Source organism: Lepisma saccharinum, chromosome 2, assembly GCF_977018435.1.
Source record: "Lepisma saccharinum chromosome 2, izLepSacc3.1, whole genome shotgun sequence".
NCBI lineage: Eukaryota > Metazoa > Arthropoda > Insecta > Zygentoma > Lepismatidae > Lepisma > Lepisma saccharinum.
This window is the reverse complement of record NC_139230.1, coordinates 151,496,874-151,523,040: the sequence shown is the minus strand read 5'-3', so window position 1 is coordinate 151,523,040 and position 26,167 is coordinate 151,496,874. Positions and strand designations below refer to the sequence as shown.

Sequence of the window (26,167 nt, the reverse complement as noted above, 5' to 3'; positions counted from 1 at the left end):
TCAAATGCCAAAAAGCGAAGAGTAAAGAACCATGCAGGTCAAACACAGACCTCCATTAGAATCAATAACCTATCTCCAATGTTCCAGAAGACCACGAATCCCACTGTGGTAGAACTCTCCGGAATGTGAACCAAAGAAGTCATCAGGTGGACATTTGAATGTTGTCTGGGTTTTGCAACTGCTGTCATCTAAAGTGGTTGGTTATCCAGTGAATGCAACAAATGGTATTCAGATGGGGCAATGTCTGGGGAATAAGGTAGATGAATTGGTGTTGACCAATGAAGGTGGAGAATTGTGTCACAGGTGAGCTTAGTCATGTGGTCTTGCTGCCACGTTTCTCTGTTCTTCGTGAATATAATCCAGCTGCTAAGAGTACACAGTTGCATTGATTGTCTGGCCAAGTAGCAGTAGTTCACAATGTACTATGCCTTAAGCAGTCCACCAAACACAGAGCATAAGCTTTTCTGATGTAGTGGTAGTTTTAGTTGTTTTGGAACATGCTCATGTGATGCTAACCAATGATGACTGACAGCACTGCAGAGAAAGAACCCACTTCTCATCCCGTGACAGTATTTGGTCCAGAAGGACCCTTCTTTAGATGCGACAGCAAGGAAACACAGGCATCTGCTCATGTTGTCTTCTGAGCTGCGGTCAAGACATGCAGATACATTGATCCACCTTATATCATTTTCCAAGTTTATAGGTGTTGTTGAATGGTTTCTGCACTCACATGAAAATCTTCTCCCAAATGGTCATGTGTAAAACCATTGTTCCCTCAGTAACAGCCTGCAAAGTCTATGGCTGTTGGTCTTCTAACATGTGGTGAATCTTCGAGATATTCATCACAGTCAGTAAATCTTTGAAACCACTGTTGCACTGCCCACTCTTCATATCATTGCCAAAAGCATGGCAATTTCCTTTCCTGCTGTTGTCGTGTTTGCTCCAAGTTCAAGCTCATACACCATACAAGCCCACTGATATTTACATTGAACTGCACCAACCACAACCTGTTGGCTGAACATGTACGTGGCCACTGACAATCGACTATTGTCTTATCTATCTGACCTTGGAACTTGCCAAGTGCAATAGATTTGGCATCATCAGAAACTGACAGAACTTTCTTGGTTACCTTTACAGACCAAAACAAATATACCTAATTACTCAAAGGTAAAAAGTTTCATACTGCTTTGAAAAGGTTAATAAGATGACTTGTCATTGAATCTTGACAATACATCATCATGAAGAAGTTCTTGCACAAGAAGAGGCAAGTTTCATCATTCTAATTACTTGCCAGATTTTACATCTGCCTGTTGCATTTCATTCACCAAAGTGAAATCCACCTTTAAGGATTACTGCTGAAAGCAGAAGCTATTCAACTATGTCACACAAACATAACTAACTAACTAACTGTAATTGATTGATTGACTGAGTTGGTGTTTTAAGTCCACTTTGTGCACAGTAAGGCTAATCGGGACTGGACCTACAGTTTTCAAGTGGGATCTGAACCACTATGTGCCTCCACCAGGTATCAAACCCAGGACACCTTGATTACAAGGCAACAATGCTACCACTGCACCATCGGGGAGGTACTTTCTAACTTTAACTATTTAGTTTAGTGTTCCCTTAAAATTTGATTAAAGTGCTTTGAAGATGCATGCAAATAGGTATGTTCAATGATTTATCATTACAATAGTGTAAAAGATGTTCTAGAATGTTTAAAACAGTTACACTGGAACACAAATTTATTGCGTTTTCAGCAAGCAATGGTGTCTAATTCTGAATATGTGTATAAGTTTACAAGTTTGTCCTGTCACATTAAAAAAAATAGTCACATCACAACATATTTGATCTCATGCAGTATTATATTTCTAAGTTATGGTGCTAAAACCAAGTTATGGTGCTAAAACCAAGAATAATGTCACTATCTCTCTATTTAGTCGCCCTCCTACACCCTCCCATCTCTGTTGTTAAGACTATTTATTTGGTGCCTTATGATCCTCCTATTCAATTGTTACAAAAAGTACCTTACGCGCTAATTGTGGTTTGACTTCTTCACACTGATGTTAGTATCTCATTTTTTAATAATTTCATAAAAACAAATACTGTATTTACTCATGTATAATGCACACTTTTTTCCAAACTTTTGGCCCCTAAAAACTGTGGTGCATATTATGCACAGATTAATTCAGGCAGCCAACATAAAACTGAACAGGGTCATTCCATGATTTTGTGACACTTGCATTGATTTTTCATGTTCACGGAACCCTATCATGTTATATATCATTGTAAAGCTTAAATTCTGTAGTTACTGAATATGGCAACAGTATTCCATTCAAGATGGCAACACTAATGTGCAATGCGGTTGAAATAAGCTCATCACAAAATGAAGGAACGTTCTGATTTTTATGGTACTTTGGATGAAAGAAAATATAAGGAAAAAGAAAATAATAATTAAAATATATTACTGACCAAATAATATGACATATGAAGTGTGTAAATGCCTTAATGGAAGATATCTTGTGCTGCTAACTGCTAGTTTGAGGGTCCTGAAATGTTACGTTAGTCATGGAAAAAGTATTGTATTTTTTTTTAGAAAAAGTAGAGGAGATATGAGCAAAACCACATAAAAAGTTTAAAGGCCATGTCCAGTGCTCGAAAAATCTTCTTCAGAGCTAGGCGCCAGCTCCGAAAATCAGGCGCCAGGAAACAACCTACTAGTAATTGTGGATACTATATGAAGCTTAGCCAGCCCCTGTGGTGGAGTGGTTAGCACATTGCGCTATGATGCCAGGGGTCCCGGTTTCGAATCCCGGACTGGGCTTGGATGTTTGTGAGTGTCCATTCATCAATTTAATCATATCATCATTCATCGCCATCTTTGCAAATTAGCCAAAAGTGGCACAAAAAGCGAAGTAAAATAAAGCAAATCAATCAGTCTATAAGCTGAGCATCACCGTATTCAAAACATCGCTAAATTATGTGAAAAAGCGGTAAATAGTAAGAAATTGTTACTGATTCTATAGAATGTTCACAACGTTGATAAAAAAATCATTTGCTATCTTACGCTGTACTGCAATTTGAACTTAGAATCTTCAAAGTTTCGTACACTGAAACTTAAAAAACAGCAATATTACAGCAAAGATCACAGTCGCCAAGCTGAAATTTTTCGTCACCATGGCGACCTGGCGATTGGGATTTTTCGAGCCCTGGCCATGTCCCACAATTTTTCACTTTGAAATGTAATGTTCTGCAACACCAAGAAAAGCAGTGATGTTCTGGCGGAATTCGAGGATGCACTTCCCATCACATGGGATGCATATCAGAAGTATTTGTTGGGTGAGAAATAATAGAAAATAACTTCCTGAGCACTGCAAATGCATAATGTAATTTTGATCTCGCTTTCTACTATTACAGAATAAATAAAGTGGTTAAAGAGTTGAAGCTTTGGGATGCTAATCATAGTGGGGAGGGAGAGGGGGAGGGGGAGAGAGAGAGAGAGAGAGAGAGAGAGAGAGAGAGAGAAGAGAGAGAGAGAGAGAGAGAGAGAGAGAGAGAAGGGGGAGGGGGTGACATTGGTTGGTGACTTATTGTTTACACAAGAGATACACATAGCAACAGGTGACTCACTGAAGAGATATGATGTCATTCACTGTTGATCAGCATAGCAACAGCTTTACAACATACAACTAAGAAAGCCATTTCTTGTCCCTAGATTGTACTGCGCATTATATACGAGATATAATTTTTTGTCACTTTTCCCTATCAAAAAACAGGAACACGCACGCACATTATACACACGTAAATACAGTACCATTATAATCAATATGGAAGGAAAAATATGAAACTAGTTTATTTATTTATATAATTATGCTGGTTGACATACTAAATTTAAAAACATTCACTGTAGAAAGTACAACTATATGTAACAATTAGCACATTGTCTAAGGGTTTAATTTAGTGGAAAATTAGCATGCCAATTTTACTACAATCACTGAGAAGTTAATTATAGGAGTAAGAGACGTCTGGTTCTTTTTATTAGTAGCATCCAATGTTTTAAAAAAAGGTATAGTACATATTTCCAATTCAAACAAGTGATGAAACTTTTGGTAACATAAATCACTACAATGTCTAGCACAAAGTATATTGTCTGAATTAATGGTACCAAAAGGATTATACTTACTGCACCTATTGTTGTGCAAAAGAATTCAGTTTCTTGGGTGAGTGTGAAATTTCAAATAGTAGTAATAATTTTAAAATTAAAGTAATAACCCGACCCTGTGCATTCACAACTGCCATATACATTAAAGAGTCCTAATACTGGAGTTGGAGAGCATGTACGATAATTCCATATTGTTAATCCATTTAATCATACTACAGAAATCAGTTAAATGAAAATGCAATGTAGTGTGCATCAAACATGATATTGGAAAGTGTGTGATTCATGGATCTTGGGGGTCATGGATGGAAGATCTGAATATAGAGGGCATATGATTAACCATGTTACCTTATGTAAGAATCTTCATCTTATGTTGAGTTGAGCCCATTGACATGATGAGATGATCCATCCATAAGTCAGAGGTCACAGGCCAACCTTCAAAATGTTATGGAGGTTTGAGCTCTGCAGAAGAAGAGGTACAATGAAAATACAAGGATGATCAGATGAGAAAAAGAACAGACAATGTTAGATATGAAGTATAAATTTTTGAAGAGGTTATACTGCTAAGACAGGTTAGCTACAGAGCTTTTTCAAAATGCTCCATCCAGCAAAACAACACACATCAAGTAGCAGCAATATATTCATGCAGTATTATGAATAAATATGCAAAGGAACTTCTTCAGACATCAATTAAATTTGGGAAAAATGTTCTCTCATCCAAGCAAACTTTGATGAATGCACACGCGAAGAGGCCTTCTACTATAAAAACTAATTCTAGAATCTCTCAATGTAATTTAAATCCTAGAATTAGGTACCCACAAAATGGACGAATACTTATGCAGCAGTAAAACAACCACAGCCAATTGAAAGTTCACAAAACAAACCTGACATAAAAAAGGGTGTTGTAGAAAAGCAGAACCTGATAACAGAAGATACATTAACCAGGAGAGCTTGAATCAACGTGATTCATGATGAATAAACACACAACCACATTACCAATTCACAAACAGATAAATCCAACCAATATAAATTTGCCTCAGCTGTAAACACAGTTCAGTGTAGTAGGGTGTCTGCATTGTCCCTTAATTTATATGTATGAATGTATTTGCATGCACATGCATGATAGATAATAGTACTGTAAATTGATAAGGAAAATGAAATGAATCTTGATGTCCAAAATAATGAAAGACCAACATTATTTAACAAAAAATGGAATACCTAACATTTGTTTTAAAAAAATGCATCTTCCATCCACGCTACTGTAACAATTATCTGGTTTCTAAGTATTCATATTAATGATATCTATAAATGTAGCTCATAACTGAAGATTAATGAAGTCCAGTATTATAACAGTTTGAAACAAAGGCAGTTGACTAACACAGTACAAAATAAGCATATTCATAATCAGTTTTCAATGATAAAACTATGTGAAGAAATACACGTACATGAACATCATTCAGCCAAATTACTACATCACATGAATGAGCACGTACTGAAAGTCACCAAGCTGATCATCACCACTTTCAAAAAATTGAACACACAAAATTACATAGTTTACATACTAACACTGCATTCATCCATGCATAAAATCACACACACAGTTAATCTGATGCATAAGTATTTTGTTAGTGCATATTTTCAGTGTCCAAGGGGTGCTCAAGCAAAACTGGGACTTTTAGGTTTACAACTTTGTCAAAATTGAAACTATATTTACTTCTTGATGCAATCGTATTCTACATTACACACTTGTTGCAGTGTTTCACTAATGCCTAGATACCATATTCATGGTAAGATTTGTTAGTATGTTGTAGCCAGGATTTGACAGACTGTTTCACTTAGCTTCTTAGGCAGCTTTCAGACAGGACACAAGTGACATGGCTCCTTCAGACTGAAAAAAAAGAAGTCATTCACTGTGCATGCATGACCAACAGATCAAGGTGACATGGTGCATGCTATTGAGAAAACAGCCTAGTTCAAGTGACACATCCAGCTTGTCATATAACTTTGGTATGAAAGATTGCATTTATTTCTGAAGGTTCATTTTTAAAGTGATATACAGCATGTTTCGTTCAAACCTCCCACATTTCAATTCATCATTGCTAAAAGGTTATGAAACATAATGGAATGCGAGTGGTACTAAACAAAAGAGAAACTCAAAGAATTTTATTCCATGACCTTGAAGTTCACCGTTCTCTCACTATGCAGCACCACAATCGCATAAACCACAATGGCGACTCCGCAACAGTGTACACAATCTGTATTCTGGTATGCAGAGACCAAATCAATCATTACAGTGCAAAGAAATTACCAGAGAGAATATGGAGGTGAAGCACCTGATGGTGACTGGAAGTGTTAATAAACCATCCGGAGGTTTTCAGATTGGATATTATTCATACTACAAACGGTGCACACATAGAGGTGTATTAGAGTTCAGTGTAGAGGTGTATTAGAGTTCAGTGTAGAGGTGTATTGGTGCATTCATGTTTAGTGCTACATGCAATAAAATTCTTTGAGTTTCTCTTTCATCTAGTACCACTCGCACTCCATTATGCTTCATAAGCAATGATGAATTGAAATGTGGGAGGTTTGACTGGAACACCCTGTATGTTGTTTCTCTCTTGTTGCATGTCACTTCAGTTTGAAAGCTGCCTTAAGAACTGTCTATGTTGAAGTGGAAATCACTGTGAGAAAGCTTCAGAATGTAAATGGGGATAAGGTAATATCACCTAGCTGAGTTCCTGTAATATGCAAGTAGTGCAGCAATTGTCCTGTAGAAGAAGGATGATGAAACCAGGCCATAATTCACCTGCACAGCATGATTCCTGACTCCTGCAAATTCACATGTTACCCATTGCTTGTTCAGGATCAAGTGCTCTACACACTTAACATTCACGATGAATATTCACATGAATTAATAATGTGAGATTGCCACTCATGTAAGTACACTTGCCTTTTAAAATGTTTCCACCATTCAAAGCTTTTACTCCAGCTCAATGTCTCATCACCCTATTGTGCTTGAAGTCTTTTGTAAATGTCCATGTACTTCACGCAGTCTTTCACAAGAATCTTTGTGCACTATTACTGCTGTCCACCATTTACAATAACTATCAAGTGGCCCGAGACATATGTGATGATAGAAGATGCTTGTGACTTACCACCATTATTATCTCTTCACGATCGGATTCTTTTCTATGACTATGAAACTAAAGTACCAGCTTGGCTTTAACACCCATTGTATGTAATTCTTGGACAATTAAAAAGCACTTAGCTAGAAGTAAAAAGAAATTCATGCATTAGATTTTTAAAATAAAGAAACTATTTCCCCTTGCATCTACATGATATTTATTGTTCAAATACCAAAATTATGAACAAAATCTGAAACGTAATCAATAAAACCGTTATTCAATGTCATGTTCTTCAAATATAACTAAAACATATTTCATTCAGTGAATATAGGCACAGAAGAAATGAAGCAGTAATCTGATTTATCCAACATTTTTTTGTACAATGTTTATTTTCCTTATTGATTGATTTACTTATCACTCCAATTAAAATAGGCATATATGGAATAATGAAAATTCAAAAATTCCAATTACAACAATAATGTTGAAGCAATGTTTGTTCACAAAGTCAAAGTTTGTCTTAAGATCACCTTATGCAGAGATAGGCTAATCGGGACTGTGCCTACAGTTTAAAGTGGGATTAGAACTACTATGCACCTGCACCAGGATCGAATCTGGGACTCCTAGATTGTAAGGTGACAGTTACCACAATGCCATCAGGGAGATCAGAAATGCTTCTTCGAATAGGGCCAAAATTTTGTTGAATCCTGTAAATTAAGTGCTTTGGAATGGAATGGCAAAATGTTTACATCATGAAAATCATTTCATGTTTCACTTCCTGCTGGGACAATTATACATTTTAAAGAAACACCTGGGTACACAAAAAACTGCATCATGATGGGTTCCACAGACTTTGAATCAAATGCAGAAATGGCAATAATACAACGCTGCTTATACCCACCTGGAGCACTACAAGTGTGAAGGAGAGGTTTTCTTACAACATATCATTATGCTAGATGAGACACGGGCTAAATCATAAGAGCAAGAATTAAAATTCACATTGAATGAACTATGGGTTACCACAAAAATAATTATTTTTATCAGAACCCCCAGCAATGTAAAAGTTATGGTTATTTTCATGTAAGATTGTGATGGTGTTTCCTGATGCATGTCGTACCTCCAGGTTATAACACCTATTTGTAAATTCAACATTACATCAGTTATCTACAAACAACAGTGGCATATTCTCCATGTTACAACATTTACCACTTGTAAACCAATCCTTCTCATATACTTTTATACATTTAGCTTTAATATATGGGAAATCGCTCACTATATATTATGAAAACTATTAAATCAAGCTTTTAAAACTGAATTTTAGTAAATTATTTAAAGTACTTAAAGATTGGTGTATCACTAATCATTCTCCATCGCACCCTTCTGATGAGCAGATTTCATCCTCAATTGTATGCAGAGAGGGTGAGAACTGAAGCAACTGGCTATGTAGAAGCACACAGCTTGCGGGCATCAGTTTCCACATTGCGAAAAGAGTATTATGAGAGAAAACTACTTGTTCCTTTCTGTTGCTGTGCTGCACTTGGCAGAAACAGTGCTGCTACATAAAGGGAAATTTGCCTTCATGAAGAGATATCCATGTCCAATTTTAGGTGAAAATGGAAGTGTTATAAAAAATATCGAAATTGGTGGAAATTTTGAAGTTGTTGGACTCCTGTTTTTGTTTTACTTGCATTCCAACATTGGTGATTTTCTAATTATATATAATTCATCTAGATGGGGTGTATAATAAATATATATATATATATATATATACTGTTGTGGTAAACCAGGACAGATTTTCAGGATAAGCCACTGACAAAATAATGGAGGAAATTTATTTATTTATTTATTTATTTATTTATTCAAAGTTTCAGATACAGCACTTTTAAGGCCATTTTACACTGAAAACTCTAACAAATAACAAGAACAAGTCAAGGTGGTTTAAGGTAAAAACAAGAAAAGTTAAATATAAACATAAGGCATAAACAATGAAACAAATAAAGATTTACATATTCATTTTTAGGGAAGATCGGAAAGTGCTTTCAGGGGCAAAAATGTCTATGTTTATGGGTAAATTATTGTAGAACTGGGGCAGCCTGTGGAATAGAGCGCGCTGTATAAGAGAAAGCCTAGCTGTGGAGGTGTGGAACAATTCAGTGTTTCGGGTCGATCGAGAGGGAACTCTGAAGTTGAATTCTGTAAGAAGAGATTCAGATCTTAATTTCCCATTGATGATTTTATAGAAAAAATTCATATCGGCCATATCGCGTCGGGTCTGCAGTAACTGAATGTTCAAAGTAGTCAGGATGTCAGGTTTCTGAAGATGCCGCAAAGAAGGAATTCTATGACGAACAATGGCGGTAAAGAAGCTGAGGACGGAATCCATGCTAGAAAGATTTGTATTGGAAGCCATGGCCCAGACTGGAGAACAGTATTCGAGAATCGGAGAAATGAATGACTTGAAAAACAGGCTAAGAGAAGTTGGAGTATCAATTTCAGTGAATCTGTACAGGAGGCCTAAGAGGCGCATTGCACTTTTAGTTGTAGCTGCGATGTGTTCCTTAAAGTTCAGCTTTTCATCTATTATAACACCTAGATCTTTTTGGGCCGCAACTGTAGTAATATAATTGTTTTCAAGAACATAATGAGAATGTATTTTTTTCTTTTTTAAAGAGACTGTGAGGGAGGAACATTTCTGTGGGTTAAGTTGTAGATTCCACTGGTTACACCATGTGACAAGTTCGGAAAGAGCATTCTGGAGAATCACAGCATCTTGCGTGGTTGAGATTTCTTTGAAAAGTTTACAGTCGTCAGCAAACATGAGTAAATTGACAGGAAATGAGGAAAGTCTTTGAGGGAGATCGTCCATGTATAGGATGAACAAGAGAGGGCCCAAGACGCTCCCTTGTGGTACCCCAGACAGGACAGGAAGAAAATCAGAAGAGGCGCCTGAAAGGGTGACACGCTGTGTCCTTGAGTGTAAATAATCCTGGATTAAGGAGAGAAATTTGCCATGTATGTTAAATCTAGTTCGTAATTTGTGAATAAGAAGAGCATGGTTTATTTTGTCAAAGGCTTTTGAAATATCCAAGTATATCACATCTAGCTGGGAATTTTTGGAAATAGCCCTAGTGGCATGTGAAAGGAGAACTGAAAGATTAGTCAAGCAAGAGCTACCTGGAAGAAACCCGTGCTGGGCAGTACCGATATGCGGAGATGTAAATCTGAATAATCTGTCCTTAATGATTTTTTCACAGATTATAGACAGAGGTGACAGGAGTGATATTGGTCTGTATGATGTAGCACTATTTTTATCTCCAGACTTGTGAATGGGTACAACGTTGGCTTTCTTGAACATCTGAGGAAACACGCCTTCAGAGAAACACCTATTTAGCAAGAGAGAGAGAGGATGAGCCAAGAAGTCGGCAGTGTTACGGAGGAAAATCGTGGGAATTTCATCTGGTCCTAAAGAGCGGTGTATGGGTAATGAGGCAAGGAGAGATTTAACTTCATGAGAAGAGGTTTTGATAGTTGATAGAGAGTGTGAACAGACCGACTGCACGTCGGGGAGTGGGTTGGTTGAAGCATGCGAGGTGAAGTTTTCGTGAAAGAAACTGTTGAATAAGTGCACTCTTTTATCTCCACAGGCTGATTCCGATTTGTACTTGATTTCCATGGGGACGCGTGGTTTTTGCTTTCTTGAATTTAACAAAGTAAAGAATTTCTTTGGATTGGTAAGGCACTGTGCTGTTACGTTGTCTACGTAGTCCTTATATTTCTTCTTAAGTAAATACTTGGAGTGACGTCTAATGCTACAGAAGGTTTGGTGTGTATGCACATTGGGGCTTTGTTTCCACAGGTTCCAGGCTTCCTTTTTGTTTTTTAGCACCAGGAGAACTTCATTGTCAAACCACAACGGATATTTTGTCGATTTCGGTTTCCTGGCCGGCACGAAGTCATCAATCACGGCGTGCAGTACGTCCACAAACATCTCCACTGATTTGTTGACGTCATCATCCTGCACCAGACACCACGGGTAGAAATGAAGAGCTCGGCGAATGTCCTCCCAGGGTGCATTCCGCCACAGGCGATAAGGCTGCTTTTGCGGTCGAGACTTTCTCTTCTCCACGGGGGGCAGGTACACAAGGACATCTAGCGAGTCGTGGTCCGATGGTAAAATGTTTCTTTCCGGGGTTATTTCTGGATCAGGCAGGGTTGCCAGGACGTAATCTAAGTTGCTGTCACCGCGTGTCTTATGCATGTTGAATTGCTTCAGACCAATACCATTCACGAATGTGTCCATGAACCATTGATCAGCCGGGCAGTTTGGAGTACCAGACGTGGGGGTGTTCCAATCGATGGAAAGGTTAAAATCACCAAAAAGCATTACGTCACCACACGTTAAGGCTGCCAAGACTGAATCCCTGCAGGCTTCCAGAATTTGCACGGGAGAGTTTCTGTTCGGTCGATAGTACGAACCAATTAAAATTTTTCTACCTTTCTCAATGTTAAGTTCAACCCACACGATTTCACAGTCACGGTTCAGATCCTTTCGAATTTTGCTTTTCCACTTCACATTCACGCACACCATCACACCCCCTCCTCTTCCAACTGGCCGATCATTTCGAAAAATATTGAAGTGACTCGCAAAAGGCAATTCATTGTCTGGAACAGTGTCGTTCAGCCAAGTCTCCGTAAACACCAAGCAATCATAGTTTAACAGCTCCGTCAGATGAATAGTACAGTCGGTGAGTTTATTTTTTATGCTTTGAGCATTTTGGTAATAAACTGAGAGGGAGGTAGAGTTCCGTTGGAGAGGCCCGGGGTTCAGATGAACGTCACCACACAGGAGCGCGAGGCACAGGAAGTAACGGTAGCTGGCGAGGGTTGTTGACTTACCTCGAGGGTGCGGCTCCCGTTGTACCGGCGGCCGAGACATGGCTGCGGAGAGCTCGGGAACAATTTGAATAGCAGGAACAAAGTAACTTCTATAACCAAGTATCCAGTTCGTGATTACAGGATCCCTGGCCCACATTGACGAGCCAGGGTGTAACTTAACAGTCTCATGATGTTGAATAACACAAATGGCACAAAACACTACAAGAATACAGGCTGAACTTGAGGAGCGAAGAAACGTACTCCGTCTACCATCCGCCATCTTGGCGGATGGTAGATTAATTCATTGGGTAGATTAATTCATAAATTATTATTTATGTTTCTACATAAATATAAGGTGAAAAAAGTGGCAGTCTAAATAAAGTAACACTGTTACTATAACAGAGAGAAAAAATGATGCACTACAAACTGGAAATACTAGAAGTCATATTTTCAAGGATATTGTGATGTTAACAAGGCAAAAAACAGGTGATTTAAGACTTTTTATTTAGTTATTTATAAGTAATGTGTAAATGGGTACTGTTAAAAACTTAATTATTGTAAAGTAAGTGCAAATAAAGTAGACATTTTATGCTATTTTCAAATGCACAGTTTAATTCATGAATGTCACATTTTCTCCACTATAGCCATGATCAAGAATTATGGAGCCCTACCTATGTGGTTTCACAGCACAGTGCAATGAACAGGGATAGCTTTAGCTTTTGCTCATTTTGAGCCAATTTTGATAATTTTTATTCAATTTAAGATAGTAAATGAACAAATATGGTACATCAACATAATTGTAACAAAATTGTGATAAAATTGGCCATAAATGGCAAAAAAGTCCAATAAGATAATGTTCCTTTTTTCAAAAAGAGAGAAGGAACTGTCTTCTATAGCTGTGATAAAAGGTTACATATGCTAGAAACTGGGTTTATAGTACATAAACAACAAAACCATCTAGTGATAGTATTAAAGATATAAGTTCTAGATTATTGACATTAAAGAGTTAAAGGAGAGTTCTTTAATTATAGCCCAAAAAATGACATAAAAATAGTAATCAAGGACTTCAGTGACAAGATAAGACACTGAAGATGTGTATCAACCAACAATATTTAATAGTCAAAAAATGAAGGTGACTAGTATGATGAAATTGAATGTTACGCGGTTAAGAATTCCAACGGTGGTTAAGAGGTATAGAAGTAAATTGCAAGAGTGATTCATCAGGATGGAACTGGCAGAAGTGGAAAATGTAGATGACAGGTGAAATGGATATAAGCTTAGGATTAGTAATGTAGTAAAGGAAATACTTGGAACACAAAAGATAGCAAAGAAAGAAATGTGGTTCTATGAAAAATAACAATATGTAACCAAAGAAAAGAATGATGTATGTTAGAGGATGCAGCAAACAAGTGCAACAAGGAGAGTTAGGGAGGAATATCAAGAGGAAAGAAGCATTGAAAAGAGAGTCCATAGGAAGAGAAAAAAGGTAATGGACGAAGCAGGAGATGAAGCAATTGGAAAGCCTGTATGAGCAGGATAAAGAAGGATATGAAGAGTATAAGGCAGATGTATAAGCTGGTAAATAATACAAAAGATGTTTTTAAGCCAAGGACAACAGTCTGTAGAAATGAAACAGGCAGTATCGTTAGTAACTGTTATGAAATTTTAGAAAGGTGTAGAAGGCATTTTAATGATGTATTGAATGGCAGTGCAGATGTAGCAGGTATGCTGGAAGAAGGGTTAAATGAAGAAGAGGAAGAGGGAGGAGAAGAGGGCATAGAAAGTCAAACCTTAGATGAAGTATGGGAGGCAGTCAAGATGCTGAAAAATAATAAATCATCTGGGAGAGATAACTTGCAAGCAGAGCTGCTTAAGCATGAAGTGTGTGTCATTAGAGGTTTGAATGAAATAATAAGCATAATTTAGAAAAAAGGAGATGTCAAGTGAATGGAGGATTAGTATCATAGTAACTATCCACAAGAAAGGTGACATGATGGGAGTGTGCAAACTGTCCTGCAATTCAGTGGCGGTGAATAGGGGAGGCAGTTGACACCCCTCTTTCTTTGCCACTTTTGCCCCTGCACTATGCTAAACCTTCTCAAGCAAGGAAAAGTAAGCTGTCCTTGACCCCCTAGTTTTGGCACCTCTCAAATTGTAACAAACTGCTAGTGAAATAGGATAGCTGCAATTGAGAATAATGCCAAAAAAAGTCATTTTTCTTTAAAGATGGCTGTTTAGTGAAAAATCCATTTAAAAAACAGCATTTTGCAACTCGAACATTAAATACGAAATTTGTGCAATAAATAAAAAAAAATAATAATACAGCCTTCACAAAATCAATTTATCACCATCACATATTGACCATTAACCAGCCTCAGCTATTTACAATACATAACAAGTACTGGACACAAAAAGGTTAGATGATACGATGGACACTGCAAACATTTTGAGACAGGCTCTGTTATTGTTCATTGTTTCAACTCCAAAAAAATACCTTCAGCAGCGTCATCTTTGCAGATTCACCAGTGCCAGTTTCAACCTGTTCGGCTTATCGATGTTGCTCAGAGGTCTAGTTTGTTTCCGTCTGTGCCGCATCAGTCACCTGCAGTTATTGAGCTTTCATGCGATGATTTTCTATGGTTTTAAAAGTGGGTTAAACGAGTCCCAAAGCCTTGAGCTATTGCACCAGACTTTCGGGGAGCTTGCTCCTTCATGTTCGGTGGTTTTGAGAATTTAAGAGAGATCGAAACTCATGGGAAGGCAAGGAGAGGAGTGGGCATCTGGCAATTGCAGTGACTGTGGAAAACATGGTACCAGTTAGATATAGTGAAAACACATTTAACTCGTTTATTTCCGAATTATTTACATTTGTACTTACCTTATATGTATAGCGGAACATTTTTCAACTTGGGATTATGTTTTTTTCACTGAAAAAAGTGTAATTTTTCACATTACAAGTATTTATTGGCCGTTGCTAATTCGCTTTCATTACACACAATATGGCGGGCAAATCTTGACTCACGTTGTCTATTGTCAGCTGATATGCAGTGTTTCCAAACTTATGAACCAAAAAATGCCACACAAACTATTCACAAAAGGTTTTTAAGCGAAAATTGATCCACAAACCATTCACGAAAGGTTAGGTTAGGTTCAGTTAGGTTAGCCAAACATAGAAAATTAAATTGGAAAAAAAACAAAAACGCTCACACGTCATCTTGTAAACCTAGCACGTGGTTGCTACACTAACACTTATTAACCAAAAAATGATGGTTTTTAGGCTAACATTGATCCAAGAACCATTCATGGAAGGTTAGGTTAGGTTAGGCGAACAGAAAATTTAATTGGAAAAAAACAAAAACGCTCACACGTCATCTTGTAAAACGACCACATGGTTGCTACACTGCCAGGGGATTACATATTCGAATGCACAGAACATTTGATTCACGTAGTCGACGGTAATGGTGGCATGAGCTATCGTGCAACGGAGATACATTAATGTCGAAAATGACATTATTTACCAGCCAAATAAGTTGCACGAATGGAAAGAACACTATTCCCAGCTTCCAAAAGTGCACAGGAACTCAATTCCGTAAGTACTTTCCCGTCATTTCTCCTGTAAATTTGAAGAAATCTGTTTTCACTATATCTAACTGTTACCGAAAACATTGCTGCTGTGGAAAAAAGGTTCATGAAAACAATCAAATGACATTTAATGACAATGACATTGGATCGCCAGCAGTGTTCAAGATCCTGCACAATTACTTACGAGTCAGGAAAGTTGCATCCTGATAGGTTGACAGATGAGAAAAAGCATGTTCATGTTGAATAGTGCAAAGAAATGCAGGCAACACTAGATGCATTTCTGACATCGTTACTGCTGATGAAACCTGGATTTACCAGTTTGATCCACAGATTGTGTGTCAGTCGACAGTGAGGATTTTTCCCGATGACATTCCACACACAAAAGTGAAGCAGCCCCAAAGTGTCTGAAAGAAAAAGGTGGCAACTTTCTTTTCCAAAAGTGGTCATGTCACATCTGTTCCCTCGGAGGATCAAAAGACTGTGACTGCTCACTGGTATACAACAGTTTTCCTACCAAATTTTTCAAGAAGCTTCAAGAACGGCGAACAAGGACACGATTGCTAGGGACTGTCTTGCATCATGACAATGAATCCACCCACACAGCCAACATCACCATTCAGTTCCTGGAGTCCACAGAAGTTTAACTTATTACTCATCCACCTTACAATCCTGACCTGGCCACATGCGATTATTTCCTGTTCCCGACAGTAAAAAATCACATGTGCAGAAGAACGTTTTCCATCTCTGAAGAAACTGTCCATGCCTATGAATGTAAACTTGCAGCACTTGATGAAAATGAGTGGAAAAACTGGTTCCAAAAATGGTTTATGAGAGTGCAAAAGTGCATAGAATGTCATGGTGAGTACTATGAGAAAATACAGTAATGAAAATGATTTTATCTTTCTTAATTATTATTAGGGCTGAGCCGATACCAGTGGTATTGGTATCAGAAAGTATCGGTTGGAATTCATTTACCGATACCAGCGGATACTTTTCCGCATTTTGGTTTTTCACGGGGTCTGAAAAAATGTCGCGCGACATTTTCACGGAGTGTAATTATCCTGGAAATTGTGCAAAATTCAAACTTTCCTCTTATTTTGCACTAATTTTGCATGAGAACTGTAATTTGTACACTATCTATTTTCATATTCTGATGAAATTCTTGAATATTCTAAACCCTATTTCTTGGTAAATTAATGCATATACAGTAGAGCGTCGATTATCCGAACGTCGGTCAACCGAACGACCGCTTAACCGAACTGTGTACTCGCTCGCACCTGTTACTCTCCCACCCTACCGTCCATCACCAATGCGTATGTAATATGTACATATTTTTGATTAATAAACTATACCACATACTATATATTCCTACTAAAGTTGCCTTTGTACGTTACTTTGTAATACTTAAAGAGATGCCTGTTTTTATGAATAAATTTACTGTACAGTACTTCTTTTTGGCAAATAAACATGTACAGTTCGATTATCCGAACAAACCAGTTTTCCGAACACCCATGTCCCCCAATTACTTCGGATAATCGACGCTCTACTGTAATTGGAAAATAATATTTACACACCGATGTTGATCAAAATTTTGAACCAATTTTAATTGTTGCAATTTTCAAGTATCAGCATCGGTATCGGTGGGAATCGGTTCAAAGTGGTATCGGCTCAGCTCTAATTATTATGCACCTCAAAACTTTCATAGTGACCCTCGTATATGTGGCATGTTAACTTCAAATGCACCAACCTATAGATTTTAATTAAGAACAGAACCCCAACTTTAAAATCAAGACACCAAATTTAAAATTTTGATTCATGGGGTCAACAACATTAATTTTAGCACAACAATATCATTAGTATATATGTAAGTGTGTGTATGTATTAGTACATGGTATGTGTTGAGATGTCTACACACAAACAAAATATTCCAGTCAAAGGATACAGTTTAGCAAACTGTTACAAATCAATCTGTTTAAGGGTAGAATGTATGTTCAGCTAACACAATTAGTCACATGTAATGCTGAAGAACATACAAAATGAAGTGAATAAAGGCAGACAGGTGAGAATAGAATGAGTCAAGTATAGAGGAATACCAATACCTTCACTACTGTCCAACACATCTTCAAATAGTGTTGAGAGTGATCCTTGCATAATTTTTGCAAGGAACAACTGCCAACCCTCACAGAAAACATACTCACTTCTGAACTAAACTATCTTTAGCATTTTTTCCTTCCAATCCTCCTGTCATGAATGTGGCAGAAGACTATGATGATATAAATTGTTCTGTTCAGAGAATAAATTTCACGAGAATAATATGCCGAACATGTAGAAACACATTTTTTAATGGCATTTGAAAAAGTTTGCCTTAAGTCCACTTTATGCTCAAACAAGCCAATCCTAGTTTAAAGTGTGATCTGGAGCACTGCGGAATGTGCATCCACCAGGTATCCAATTACAAAATGACAGAATTACCACTACATCAATAGGGAGAGTTGTGTTTTATGACAGGTAAACAGGTAAAAAAAGGTATTATGACAGAGTGAGCTTTCTTCAGTTGTACAAATTTAATTACTTGATTTACAAAAAAAAAAAGGTAAAAAAAGGTAAAGTGCTCCCCTGTGCATAGCACTACGCCATGAAGGCGTATAGGGGGTGTGGGGGTAACGCCCCACACTTTCTTGATCCAGTCGTGAGTGGGGGTGATGTGATCAGCATCACGCCCCTGACCGCCTTTACCCCCCAGGGTTTCCCCCAGGTACCCATGTTATTCGACACTGGGTGGGCGCCGGGGGCGCTTCCATCGTTAGAAAAGTTCCCGGATTTGAACCGGCCGGGGATCGAACCCGGAACCTTTAGCATGGTAGTCAGACGCGTTACCGACTGAGCCACCGCGGCCACTTGATTTACAGCAAATCCAAATTTGTGGCAACTAAAAAAAAAAATGCTACCTAAAAGTACCTAATATTTTTTTCAGACCAACATCTAAATGCTACTTTTTCGTCATCCTTTTTACTTTTAGAGTGCATAGGATTAGAATGTAGACATGCATTTTTAAGACTACAACCAGAGACCTTCAAAAGCACTTTGTACTACTCACCCATGCCCACTTGATCACTGCAACATATTTTCCTGCTGCTTGGTCCAGTCGAACGAACAGGTAAGACAAGTTTACCTGATTTTTGCCACTCAAACCTTAGGAAATCCATAAGTTTTCTGCAAGACTTAGCAAGTCTTCAATACTCAGCTAACACACACTCCGTGCAGGTTAATTCATGTTCTGAGCAATGACTCACCAGTTCCAAATGTGGATTCTTTGCAGTAACCACTGCCAACTCTTGCACTTTTACGAAGCTCATAAAATTACGAAATGCTGCAAGAGCTTTCCATCAACCCAAGGAAACAAAAATCTCAAATCTAGCCCTTTCAGTGCAGACAGCATATATTCTATTGCCAAGAAAGGCACATCAAAATTTTAGCTTTATTTAAATGATGCATCAGCAACACACTTAAAATCCATTTACACACTTGTTTTCTTCTATGATATCAAAACATGTTCTAATCAGCAACATCATAAAAGACTTTAAGAAGGCATAGGTTTATGGAAATGAACATATAACACAATACAAAATCCTGTTTACATGTTCATTACCTGGAACTGGTTGCTGATTTGAATTACTATTGCTGCTGTTGTTCCCATTGTTACTTTCATTTGAGTTATCTCCACCTCCAATCCAGGGACTGATGTGATTCAAAGACACTTGTTCAATAAAAGAAGTTCCATATTTCCTGAAATACCACCATTCAAATATCTGAAGAAGAAAATGAGACAAAAAATTAATTACATCACCCCAAATGAGAGGACAGAATATTAATTACATCATCTAGAACTTATACTTGATGAAAAATATGATATAAAAAACAGGGTTGTTAAAGGTCCAGGAATTTCAAATAAATTCAATTCTGGTCCAGGAGAGAAAATCAGCTCTGGGCTGTAAACAAACTTTTTATCTGTAAAGTATTTCAATTTGGTCCAGAAACACTTTTTTCCGATCAATTTAAATATGGTCCAGGAACCTCTTTTCCAGATGGATTTAAATACATTCCAGGAACCTCTTTTCCTGATCAATTTAAATATGGTCCATGAACCTTTTTTCTGGATAAATTTAAATGTGATCCAGGAACCTTTTTCCTGGATCAGTTTAAATAGGGTTCAAGTTCTGTATTGAAATGAAACAAAACAGAACTTGGACCGAATTTAAATTGTGCGAGAAAAAAGGTTCCAGTCCTGGATCTTAAACAGGGCTGTAAAAGGTCCAGGAATTGTAAATAAATTCTATTCCTGTCCGAGAGGGAAAATTAGCAAGTGTAAATGGGTTCTAGACCATAAAGAACATTTTTATGTTTAATGTATTTCAATTGAGTCCAGGAACATTTCTTCCAGATGAATTTAAAATACAATCTTTTTTTTTTTCAGATCAATTTAAATACAGTCCAGGAACCTTTTTCCAATAAAACAATACACAACTTGGACCAAACTTAAATTGTGTGAATTCCGGTCCTGTTGCAGAACCCAATGAAACCCATTAGAATTTATGGATTCCTGGACCTTTAACAACACTGATAAAGATCCTCAAATATACCCAGACTTTGTTATTTATTTTAATGCACATAGCTGTTTAACATCTACTTAATATTTATACTGCACAAATCTGTAATAATATTTAGAGAAGGGTGAGTATCACGAACCACAAAACTGGGGTGGGGGCTTTCTAATTGTTTTTCTTTACATTCTTGTGGCCTCCCCAATGGTGCAGTGGTTGCCTTGTAATAAAGGGGTCCCAGGTTCGATACCTGGTGGAAGCGCATAGTGGTTCGGATATCACTTTAAACTGTAGGTCCAGTCAGGGCTGGATTTATCTCTTTGCAGTCCCTAGGCCAAACAAGCTCTGCCGTCAGCTAAAACATCAGCGCATGCAACCGTGTACAATTCAGAATGCCAAACCGAGGAAGGGGGTTTGCATGGTGCGACACCCAAATTTCAATGGAAATAAACATAATAATCTGGAGTTTGCCCCTTCTTCTCCCACTATTTTGGAGAGAAGCCGCAAACTTTAGTATTCTTTTCAAAGAATGGATATTTCTCAAGAGAATGAAACATGTTTCATGTTCTTGGGTGCCATACAAGTTGAATAATAAGCCAAAATGTGATTTTTTTAATGAAAAATAGGTAATTTGCATTTTTGGAGGAATAACAATATAACAATAACTCGGGCACTATGGGAGCAATCTACTTCGGATAAGTTTTGTTTTGCAGCTAAAACATCATAGCATACAACCGTGTACAATTCAGAATGCCGAACTGAGAGAAGGGTGGTTTGGGGGAGCGACCTCCGAATTTCAATGGACAAAAAAAAATCTGGAGTTTGCCCCACTCTTCTCTCGCTATTTTGGGGAGTAGGCACAAACGTTAGTATTATCTTCAAAGAATGGACGTTTCCAAAGAGATTAAAACATGTTTCATGTTCCTGGGTGTCATACAAGTTGAATAATGAGCCAAAATGTGAAACACTGTTCGGAAATGTGGCATGGATATGTTGCGGAGAGGGGGGAGGTTGGTCATCAATATTAATTTCCCAGGCTTGCTCCAGACTTGTGTCAGAGATTCCACCCAAACATAAGAGTATGAAGGTCCAAAACGCACATTCATTTCGTAATCAGCACCACGATACCATATGGTATCATCGGGCGAGTACGACCTTACTCTGATGATACCATAGTAAAGGTTAAGCCTCTAAATATTACGTGGAAAATGCATTGAATTATCAATTTTTTTCTTGTCCATATGGGAGTAGTAGGGGGACTTGTCAACAGATGGAGGGGATAAGAGCAGGCGGTGCCGTCCGATAATTGTCGGACGTCGTAGTAAGGCATTTTGTTGGTCAAACTGAAGGAACATTGAAACAAATAGGTTCCATTGATATATACGATTTTTGTCGAATATCGCCACCCGACAAAGTACCTCACTACAACATGCGACAGAAATTGCATGAACTGCAACATCCAACAAAAATCGAATGAATAAACAAGAAGAGCTTTAGACTGCAAATATGCTGCTCGAATTTTGTTACTCTTCTGACTCACTTCACCTTATTTAATGTAGCAGTGCTTACGAAGGTTTTCTTTCATCATCCTGACGTATTACTGGTTTCGCACAAGTTAACATACGTTTACAATGACTTGCACTATTCTTAGATGTCAAGAAGAATCCAACCAAATAGGATATATATTGAATACGAGGGTCACTATTTATATTTTGAGCCTTGGCAACACTGATTGAAGTTAGGCGCGATTTGACGTTTGCACGGAATCGTCTGGCATTATTGACCATAACGTACTTCAAATGTTTTGTCAATAGCTTCATTTGTGTTGTTTATGTTGCCTTGGAGATTGCGCGACAACAATAAAATGGAATTAACTCGTGAACATTTTCGTGCGATGATATTTTACGATTTTCGACGTGGATTATCAAGACAAGAGTGAATCGATCAACTTACTTCCACATTTGGCGATGAAGCCCCATCCTTTGCCACTGTGAAACGCTGGTATAACGAATTTAATCGTGGCCACCATTCGCTCACCGACGAGATTCGCGAAGGTCGTCCAAAATCAGTTGTTGTTCAAGAAAACATTGATGCTGTGCAAAACCTAATACTGCAAGATCGTCGTGTGACATACTGTGAGATTGAGGCAACCATAGGCATTAGTTCCACCAGCATATATAAAATATTACATGATCATTTAGCTGTGAGAAAGGTATGTTCTCGTTGGATCCCACACAATTTGACAAAAACTCAAAAAGATGCTCGCATCAATTGGTGCAAACAAATGCTCAATAAATACAATCGTGGTGCTTCAAAAGACATATATAAGATTGTAACAGGTGAGGAATCATGGATATATGCATATGAGACGGAACGTAAACAGCAGTCGACTGTATGGGTGTTTCAAGATGAACTCGAAGCACATCGAAACAAATGGTCGCCTGTTTTTTCTGGAAAACTGGTCATGTGGCAACTGTGTCTTTAGAGGAACGTACAATGGTCAACTCTGAATGGTACACAACAATTTGTTTGCCAGAGGTCTTCGGTCAAATACGGAAAACAAACAAACGCCGTCGGATCATTCTTCATCAAGACAATGCCAGCTGTCACACATCTCGTCTAACAACCGACTTTATGAACAGTCAAAAAATCGAATTGATGGGTCATCCGCCGTACAGTCCTGATTTCTTACCCAATGACTTCTTCTTGTTCCCGAATGTCAAGAATAAATTGAGTGGACAACGATTTTCGTCGGCGGAAGATGCCGTTGATGCGTTCAAAAACCATATTATGTAGGTGTCTCAAGAAGATTGGAAAAACTGCTTTGACAAATGGTTCGAACGAATGCAAAAGTGTATTGACCATAAAGGAGAATACTTCGAAAAACAATAAAGCAGTTTTCAATGCCAAATTCCTGTTTTTTCATTGTTAGGCTCAAAATATAAATAGTGACCCTCGTACTATCATGAAAAAGTGAAACATAAATCTGCATTGGTGAACGTTATAAAAATTGGCAAGTGCATGCTCCCAACCTCAAATTTACTGCAACACTACTACTGCAATGAAATTAACGCCACTCTCTGTCCTGTCTGTTTAAACTCATGAGAGATGGTCATTAATCTCTCACTGAGTAAGGTTAATGTCCAATATTATGAAATAAAATACTAATAATAAATACGTAAATATTTTAATATCATATTTAATCAAATCATTCGATCATAAAAGCAAATCACTTTCTTCAAGAATTGACTTTTCACTGCCAGTACTGCTAAATTATCATTTTCCATCTACTGATTTATACGAGGGGTGGCCAGAAAGTAATTTCTTAGTAGTAGGGACATTGATTTTTCGCAAAAGCCAAAACCGTGAAAAATGGTAATTGCTGTGAAGTTATGTTTAGGATGTCTGGTGCAGTGATGTCTGGACACATTTTACACCCATTCGAATATCCAAATAATGCGAATTTGGCATAAAATGCGAATTGTTGGCATTTTTAGCGATTTTTTTTTAAAGAAATGTCCTAAAACAACCAAAAATTCTATGAAATCCAACATTCTTGTCTTTTCTAGGCCATGTTTGTGTACATAGAACATGCAAGTTTTCCAACATTTTACTCAAGAGCAAACTATAGAGTTATACGTACATGGAATAACTCCGACAGCCACATTAAATCATGTATTTTCCACGATTTTTTCGACCCCTGCGGGGGAGAACCGGGATGTTTTCCACCTATTCAAACTGCTCCGGTGCCCACCCAGCATCATATGAAGCTGGTACCTTGAGGAAACTTTGAGGGATAAAGGTAGCCAGGAGTGTGGTGCTAATCACATCACCCCTACCTTCAGCCATGATCAAGAAAGTGTGGGGCCCTAACTCCACACCCCTACTATACACTTTCAAGGAAAAGTGCAGGGGAGCACTTTACTTCTATTTTCTCAAAAATCTGTTCCAACATATCAAACTGTCACGAAAATACGTAGACCATGCGACCTACAATTTAAAATAATAGTTTAAAAGCACGAATTTTGGGAAACGTAACACTAACAAGTCAAAAAAAGATAATGCCAATTTTTGGTGCCATAATATATCGGTATCTATCCCGTGAGATTGATTGATTTAAGTTTTTTGGGTGCGTCGCCACTTATGGTCATTATGCACCCTTCAGTATATATGGCGAAAATTCCATTATCTAAAATCCTTACCTTAAAATTAAAAAAAGGGGTATGGAAAATAACTTTCCCAAAATATCTTTCAAGATATCAAACTCTCATGAAGAAGCGTAAGCCATGTGACTTACAATATGAAACAGTGGTTTAAAAACACCATGAAGGTATAATTTCAGATATTTGCCAGAAAATGCGCTAAAATGAAATTGTGAATTTTGGGGAAAATAACACCATATAGTAAAAAATAAAAAATAAGAAAATAAACCAATTTTTTAAAAAAAATAACAAAATATCAAGGTCCCTACCGATTAGGCATAAATAAAACAAGAATATCAGTTGTAATTTATTGCATTAGTAACAGTGAGTCCCTAACCTAATTTTCTGCATAATCAGCACCATTGTTCTGGCATTTGTCATAGCATGGCACTAAATATTGTATGCCCATGGTATATGTGTCTGACAGCAAAGACTGGAACTATCTCTACCGCAGCGTAGCTGTCAAATCCTTGCCCTGCCAGAAACCTCTTCAGTTAAGCAAAGAGATGAAAGTCTGAAAAAAGCTCCAATGGTGCCTATACGCAGCACTAGTGGTCGGAGAGCGACACACACACATGCAGGCAGGAAGAAGTGGCATGTAACTGTAATCTGGTACAGTTCTAGGTTAAAGATTGCAGTTCTCATACAGTCTCCCACCGACTGCGATGTAGCCTACATTGCACGCTCAGAATTTGGCACAGAGCCACCAGCAATCGTGTGAGGTGTGCAGACTGGACGTCGTGAGTGATAGTATGGTCAGACGATGGTACAGACAATTCATGCCAATCGAATGTGCACAACCCCATACAGCTGAGTACACACAGGCCCTTTGCATCACTTCAGGTGAGAGATCTTGGACCACTCCCTTTACAGCCCTGGCCTTGAATGTACAGGATTCCCCTCATATATGAACTTTCAGAAGCTTTTATTATTAGAGTGTTCCTGTTTTAATGTGTGGTTAGCTAAATCAGGTACCTATACAATGCAATTCTGTAAATTCCTTGCGTTAAATTTCTAATACCTACATACCCTTTTCATCAGCAATAATGGTATAACTGCATGTTGTCAGAAGCAAAGACCTAAACACTAGAGCAGTAGTTCTCGACCTTCATGAAACTGTGGGCCAGTAAATTCATTATTTAAAAGTAAATGCCTGCATCCCAAGAATTTTCCATGTAAGTACGTTTTCAGTATTTAAAATATAATGCTTGAATTGACACGTACACTATATAGCCAAAAGTCACGGACACCTAAGTGAATGTGGCAGTAGTGTCATGGTCTGGGGCTATTTCTCCTGGTTTGGGCTCAGGACATTAGTTTTTGTCAATGGCAACATGAACAGTGGTGTTTATAAGGACATTTTAGACAATAACGTGTTGCCCACACTGTGGCAACAGTTTGGAATGGGCCCTTTGCTCTATCAGCATGATAATGCTGACCATAAAGAAGGGTCTATTGCATCGTGGTTTGAGGACAATCAAGGTGGGTGTGCTTAGCTGGCCCACTCAAAGCCCCCACTGGAACATCTTTGGGATGAACTGGAGTATCGGTTGCATGCTACAGGACAAATGGGGGAAAAAATCCACCAGGACTCTACCAAACTTAGTGGTAAGCCTGCCCCGAAGAGTA

At 37.9% G+C, this 26,167-nt stretch overlaps 1 protein-coding gene across 4 annotated transcripts in view; it reads right to left on the bottom strand.

Annotated features, from left to right (window-relative positions):
* LOC145984148 (protein ST7 homolog) overlaps positions 1-26,167 on the bottom strand; it is a 147,824-nt gene that overhangs the window by 42,745 nt on the left and 78,912 nt on the right. For all 4 annotated transcript variants that reach the window (XM_083117616.1, XM_083117615.1, XM_083117613.1 and 1 more), the window contains one exon: positions 19,385-19,544. In XM_083117616.1, the coding sequence (XP_082973742.1) occupies positions 19,385-19,544 (160 nt within the window). The remainder of the gene's footprint in view (positions 1-19,384; positions 19,545-26,167) is intronic.